Here is a 7332-nt window from a genome sequence, read left to right on the forward strand (position 1 = left end):
TTTAAAACATATTTTCAATGGAAAGTTTCAACGACTATGATTAGGCCTTTGTAATAAATTAATCGATGATTTTGATGCTGGCATCAGAAATATGGCCGCTTTGCAGGCCCCTGGGAGTCCTCAACAGCATTAGAGATGACCTTGTCGACAACGTAGCCAGAATTATGGGCCTCATTTACGTCCTTAAGGATGTGGACCTGTATCGTCGCATCTAAATTTAAACTGCTTTTATTGGCTTTCCGGGTCAAAACCGGGTGTAAGGACCGTAATCCGAGACTTTGGGCCTTCCTTGGTATTACACGTGTGCTCTCTCCTAAACCGATCTACAATCCATTGACTTGCATAGACCAGATTTTTCAACGTGTGCAAGTATTTCCTAAACATTCCACCGCCCTTATTACTAATTCGATTCCAAATGCTAAACTCACCTTCTGAACCACTTGCTTCTGAATAATCTGTTTGATTGGCTGACCGGCCTGATTTCGAACCACAATGCTAGGCGATTTATTTACAACTTGCTGAGTTACCACCGCAGGGGAGCTAACCACCACAGGGGCAGCTTGCTGCTGCGGCTGTTGTTGTTGTACTTGGACTTGCTGCTGTTGCACCTGAATTTGCTGCGGTTGGGGCTGAGTGATCGCGGGAGGCGTCACCGTCACCGAGGCGGCTGCTGTGCTGGGCGCCACGTTGCTGCTGGAAGCGGCGGAACCACTTGCAACAGGACTAGCGCCAGCAGCCACCTTGGTGATGATTTTCTGACCGACCTTCGCGGCTATGGTTTGTTTGCTAGCGGGGTTTGCTCCTTCAAGAGAAATAAGAGGAAAACACAAATGTAAGTTTGAAGGCCAAGTCGTTCCCCCTGGCCGCCAGCGGCTTTCTTGGCTGGAACGATACATCGCCGTTTATTGTACAACTTTAGAAACTTTTCCAACGTACCAGGTGCTGCGCTGAGAACATGCAGTTTTCCGTCGGCGGTCTGAATCAGCTGCTGTCCCGGGTTCAGACCACGTACGCTAACTTTTCCATCTGGGCCCCGAATGATTTGAACTTTTTGCGGACCGTCGGGTTTCGCCGGAGGGGTAGCTGCTTGCTGAGCCTTAGATTGTTGGGGACTGGGAGTCGCCGATGGTGCTGGGGTTGGAGAAGCTCGAGCCGGTTGGGTGATATTTTGCTGAATAACTTTTGTTGTGCCGTCAGCATTTTTGACGATTATTCGTCGCTGAACGATTGTTTGCTTGGGAGGGGTGGCACCATCCGTCGATTGGCCTAGATATGAAAAAAAATCAATTCAAAATCAATTGAACTATGAATTAATCAAATATAACAATTCAAACCTTGTTTGAGTTCCATCGCACGTTTCTGATTGTGAGCTGCTCGTTGTATCCGGAGTTGTTGTTCCATTTTTTCCGTGATCTCCTCTCGAGAGGCTTTACTGGAAATGACCGCTGATTTGTTTTGGATGTTACCCGATGAGGCATTGTTGCTGCTAACACTGCCGTTGTTGGTAGGAGTCGACGAATTGGATGATTCGCCAGACGATGTAGGTGTCGGACGAGTAACAGGAAGCTTCCCGGTACTGGTGCGGGTGACATGTTGGGCTTGTGCCGCAGCAATTTTCTCTTGCTTTTCTCCGTATAGCTTGATTTCCCACAGCTCTAGCTTGTCTTCATCGATCCACTCTTCGCTGACCTGCGGTTCGGTTTGCTGTGGAGATTCGGCGCGTTTTCGCTTTCGTAAGCCCGAACGGATGGATTGCACCTCTGAATATCGGAAATAATGAACACGTTAACATTTGACAAATAATGTTGATTTGAAAGCGAATCACTACTTACCACGAACAGTCTTTGGAAGCTCCAGTGGAATGACTACCTTTCGACGCAAGTATTGCATTCTCTCGTTGAAGATTCCCGCGTACCGATGTTTGAGAATTTCCAGTGACATAATCTCTGACTCGGTTGTTACCTGTTATTGCAGAAACGTTGAAAAATCGATATTTTATAAGCAACGTTCACCACTTACCTGATGTTTCCCGTCGCTTGTGGCCGGTTTCATGGCCATGTCGTCCCACCGCAGGCATGTCCATAGGATGCGCAACTGCAGACCAACAGCAGACAACGTGCTCAAATTGAGCGTGCGATACAGCCAACATGTTTTGAACAATGGTCTCGCACACGGATAAGGCCACACGGAGTTGTTGTTCTTGGCTACATGGTGGAAACCTGCCACTGCCAAGCGACCTCCGTTGCGGGCCAACTTGAGCAGCTCATGTGTGGGCAGAACCATAATCGAGGTAGTTTGTTTGCGCGTCCAGAAGTAATTGACCGCAGGATATTTTGGTTTTACCGGACCGACAACAGTCGATTTACTTTCACTTTTAACCTTCTCATCTTTTCCTTCGGGCACCAGGGCTTTACGAAGATAAATCTTTCCTTTGGTAGCACTGGCGGAATAAATCCGCGGACTGCCATCGGATGCAAGCTCTTGCTCTTCTGGTTCTTCCTTCTTTACGCAACGGGATGGCAGAGCAAATCGGCGATTTGGTTTGTGTTCCTTCTTTGGTAAAACAATCACTTCCTCTTCTTTAACCTTGACCTCAGCTTCTTCAACAACTATTGAGTTGTTTTTGCTATTTCGCGACCGTCCCCGACGGGTGGAGCGTGGTTCATCGCACGAATTTTCCGAGATGGAATTGGAGTTCTCGTTCAGCTTCAAACTATCATCCACCTTTTCCGAGACATTTAAATCCGGCTCACCTTCCGTGCTGACAATTTCTTCCTTTACGACCATATCGGGAGCGTCCTCGGTCTTGATTTCAACCTCATTCGTTATGTTGTTGTTGTGTTCGTCTGGCATTTTGGGAGCCGCCATAGTTTGAACAAGTTGTTCGTCATATTCAATCAGATGCTGATGAGCACAGTCCCAATCATCGAGAATCGAGCGATACCGGGTCATCGTAAAGTTGGCCAACATGGAGTCGAAATTTTCCGCTTTGTTCTCGGTCAGCTTCTGCTCAAGGATTGACTTTACACCAGCCGTTGGGGTGGCCATTGGAGTGGATTGCAGTGCTTGAGCGCGCTTCAGAAGCGGCGACAGTTCATCTTTGATGGATTGTTTTTGCAAGCATAAAGGCGAATAACATTGACCATTTTCGCAATCTACCGAGTAGCACTTGCTCTGCTGGACCAGAGCATTTACTTTTTGGTATTTGGAACGTAGAGGAAGGATTTTTTCAATCAAAGATTCTAACTGTTCACCGTTCAGTCGAATCGTTTGTCTATTGACTGGCAATTGATTCCTTGTGTTGGAATTGTGACGACTGTTTATGATGGTTTGCAGTTGTTTTTCTACGCATTCGCCTGGCCGTGTTTGGACTGTTTCCGGCTTGTGAATCACATTCACTTCGATGTCGTCATCATCCTTCACTTTGGCGAATTTTTGCTCTTCCGCTTCTTTTAGATCAACTCGTCGTTGAAGTAATCCGTCCAGTACTGAAGCAGTCTTGGCGATCTTGGGATACAAAATTCGGCCGCCTGGTGTAGAAAGTGCCTTACAAATGTCGATTTGATCGTACGTTTCTGGGACATGGAATGTTTCCGTCTGATTGAATTTGTCCTCTAACCGACTATCCAATGCTTCATTTCCGGTTAAGAAGTCAAGATCTGTGCTTCCATTGCGTACGAGTTGGTACGCCTCATGCGTTTTGGCGTCAATTTTCAGAAGCTTCTTGTGCACTTCAGCCACAATCGGTAACAAAACGTGACTCAAATCATTTGTTTCTCGGCCAATTTTCTTGACTTTTCTTCGACTGAAGGACATCCAGACCCAATCCCACTGTCCATGTATACGATATTCTTCTCCCTTCTGCTTCCAAACCTGATGCCTGAGCCCGAGCGAATACTTGACGAAATTAAACGTGCTTCGGTTGCGCTCTTCTTCATCATCTCGTTCTCGCTTCTCCCGTTTTTCAAGTTTCTTTTTTTCTTCTCGCTCGGCCGACGTTATTTTGTACATTTTAGTGTGACCAAGTTGTTCGTGCCACACACCAGCAAATATTACACTCCTCATGCAGGACTGCAGAATACACAGGATTCGAGCAAAATCTTTTGCTTTGGTACAAGCGCTAATAGCGCCAATCCAAATTTTTCTTAACTTTGTCCAGTTTTGGTGAAGGTAAGGCGAAGCGACTGCCTGCTCTAACGCGATGATGCTCTGTTTAATCGTCGAAATAATTTGCGTTTGTGTGCTATTCATTCCTCCGCCGAGCCATTTGAACTCAGAAGCTTGGGTTAGAGAGAACTTGTGCGACAAATGTCTTTTCTTGTCCCTGTCTTCATTTCTTTGGGGCTTGTTCAGCGCAATCGGATTGATGGAGTATTGATTCACGTATGCTTTGAACCCATTTTCCATACCCAACTTGAAGTGGAGTGTCCCATTAGATATCTGAGTTAATTTGTTACGAGTTATTCGTGACTCATCATCCTCTTTAGTTAACGAGTTCTTTCTCTTCATATCTTCGGCAGTGAAAGTCCGTGGAGCCAATGATCCCGTCTTCAATCGTGTCACATGCTTGTCACTCGAAGCTTTAGAGTCGTCGTCTTCCTTACTCGAGGACTCGTCTCCGTTGGGTGCATCATTGGACTTCTCATTGGATGCTTCACTATCGCCACCGTCCTTCAGCTCGTCGACGTCCATTTTTCCATCGGGATTTTTACTTGCCTGTCCTTCTTCCAACAACCTCTCCAATCGCTGATTGTCCAATTCAATGTAGGACTTTTTATTGCCCTTTTGCTGATTGGTTATTGTCTCGGTGAGAGTCATATGTTTTATTATTTCATCTTTCCTTTCATCCAACTCCTTGCAGAGATGCATTTCCAAATCATCAGGATCCAACTTTGAGAGCAAATATTCGAACTGCTTGACCGTACTGAAATACCACACCTCGGAAGAATCTTCGGTCTCTATAAAAATTCTCCTGCCGATGAACCAATATTTCCGGCCATGTCGATCATATCCAATCATTTCCTGCCTGCAAAGCATTCCTTGTTTCTCTTGTGCCGTAATACAGTCCATAACTCCAGATACCTTGTGAAGCTTGCACAGATTACACTGCCAGTCCTCGCTCGGAACATCCACCAACGGCGGATCAACGCACTCCAGATGGAAAACAGCGGGACAAGTTTCACAGCACAGCAAATCTCCCAACCGGTGACAGATACGACAATGGTCGTCGTAATGGATTGGACCCTCTTGCAACATGTCGTCTCGAACCGTGGTCGTAACCAAGAATTGATCCGTCAAAAATTGCAACACTGTCAAACGCTTTTCTGCTGATACAAATGGATACTCGTTGACTGTGAGTATCTCCAAAACTTTTTGATCTAAATTAGGATCACTTTCAATGTAACTCCGCAACACCTCTGGCCACGTAATATTGTCTATCAAATAAAGCGCTATATTGACACTGTCTTTCTGATCCAAAGGTGCAAAATGAGTCTGTTGGGAATCTTCCTCCCGGAGAATAGCCTTCAGAAGCATAACGTGTATCTCCGTCATCAGTGGGCTTTGATCTTCGCACATGATCGCTGCCGCAAAGTCCTCTAACCGGAATGGCGAAAGTCGTACCAAATTTCTGAACCGTCTGATGATTTCGTAGATCGAGGTACACTTCAGAACAATACTGTTTGGAACTAGCAAATCCTCCGACGAGGCCGGCAACTCCAATGGCGGATAATTGCGTTCCTGAAGCCACACCGGATCCGGAGATGGCTCCTTTGTGCAGACAACTCCCGTCGACACACTGAAACTTTGAATGGAAAAATCGGACTCGGATTCATTCGCAAGGCTGTCTTCGGAATCACTGGCCGAGCGCATGGAATCATCATAGGCGTCGCTTTTGTCACTGTCGTCGCCAAAGTCCGAGCCATAATGATACTCCGACTCGTGGTAGGTGTAACCTGCGAAGGTTGTAAATATCAGAATATCTCCACATTTTTGGTCTTAGCAACTGCATATTATCAACATGAGAACAGACGAGATATAAGATGTTCTTTCATTTATTTAATAAGTAGATTAATTAAACACAGGAGGACATCAAAATATGTAGTGATAGAAACGAAACGTTTAAGTAATGAAGGCAAAATAGAACTTACTTTTTCGACTGTTTCCACCTCGCCCTCGTCCACTCGCAGATCGTCGTCCCTTTGTGGCCTTTGCCGAGCGTGGTGCCTTGGCCGGAGCCGATCGTCTTGATGTGGAAGGGCGGCTCTCCTCGCTGCCCTGCGGTGACGACGCACGCGATGCCGACGGGGTGCTGAAACGTGAATCCCCGTTGCCACCGTCTTTGCAGAGATATTTCGGTTTCTTCAGTAGATGGTACTGGAAGTTGCTCTTCGGCCGCTCCATGGCGGCTGACTGTGACTTTGGTGGGCGACCGCGCCTCTTACCACCAGAGGAGCCCTGCCCGGCTGCGGCGGCTGCCGCCGCAGACTTCCGGCTACTCATTTGGAAGCCGTGATGAACTGTTGTCTTATAGAGGTTGGGTCTGATATTTGAACCAGCTCAATACTAACGCTTCTGGTAACGTTACTTCCAAAATGGAGTCGCTTAGTGTGCTCTTTGGTACTTTCTAGTTTACTTGGTAGAATCTGCTGAAAAGAATTAAAATAACAACAGTATTAGAATAAGCAACTTGATATGAACTGAATTTATCAAATGAACTACTTCAAAAAAATCAGTAGTTTGACATCAATTTAAGACTCAACAGAATTATGTCTACTGAAGTATGTGATATAGAACCGATTCCGTTCACCTGGTTATCGAAATTCCGGATTTACTAAGCCAGATGGCCAGAAAGCCTAAGATCAGATAATTTGAATAAATCACATGTAAATATTTTGTATCCTGAGTAATGAATCCTTAGACGATCCTTACGATTTATCAACGTTGAAGTGCCATCTGAGGATTTGTTCTCGGAACGATCATTCAGGAAAAAGTTTCCCGAGGATCCTAAGGTGGTCACAAACTCATTCAGAAGAAATTAATATGGGCTTCAAAATTCTTTGAACTGTTTTAGAACCATTATTTGATAAGAAATCATCGGCCATATGATGTTTTGACGTCGGAACGGTCGTCCCAAGAGCTGATTATTGTGGGGCGAAAGGGACCACAAATTGTTTCAGAAGGATTCCTGACAAAATGAGTGTCTAATGAAGAAGGGCCGTTTGACCGAAAGTCATTCGGGCGAAAGTTATTTGACCCAAGGCCATTAGGCCGCAACTTGTTTGGCCGAACAAACCATTAAGCCGAATCCCATCTGGCCGAAAATGTCATTTG

The 7332-nt window shown here is 45.8% G+C and overlaps 1 protein-coding gene across 1 annotated transcript in view; it reads right to left on the reverse strand.

Annotated features, from left to right (window-relative positions):
• Positions 1-6642, reverse strand: part of LOC134203043 (nucleosome-remodeling factor subunit NURF301-like) — a 43291-nt gene extending 36649 nt beyond the window's left edge. Inside the window, exons 1-6 of the mRNA XM_062678022.1 lie at positions 6150-6642; positions 2020-5954; positions 1833-1962; positions 1335-1760; positions 937-1266; positions 429-802 (exon numbers count right to left, since the gene is read on the reverse strand). Coding sequence (XP_062534006.1) covers positions 429-802; positions 937-1266; positions 1335-1760; positions 1833-1962; positions 2020-5954; positions 6150-6501 — 5547 coding nt within the window. The 5' untranslated portion in view covers positions 6502-6642. The remainder of the gene's footprint in view (positions 1-428; positions 803-936; positions 1267-1334; positions 1761-1832; positions 1963-2019; positions 5955-6149) is intronic.
• Positions 6643-7332: the final 690 nt, after the last annotated feature.

This window comes from Armigeres subalbatus, unplaced genomic scaffold, assembly GCF_024139115.2.
Source record: "Armigeres subalbatus isolate Guangzhou_Male unplaced genomic scaffold, GZ_Asu_2 Contig1607, whole genome shotgun sequence".
In the NCBI taxonomy this organism is placed as follows: domain Eukaryota; kingdom Metazoa; phylum Arthropoda; class Insecta; order Diptera; family Culicidae; genus Armigeres; species Armigeres subalbatus.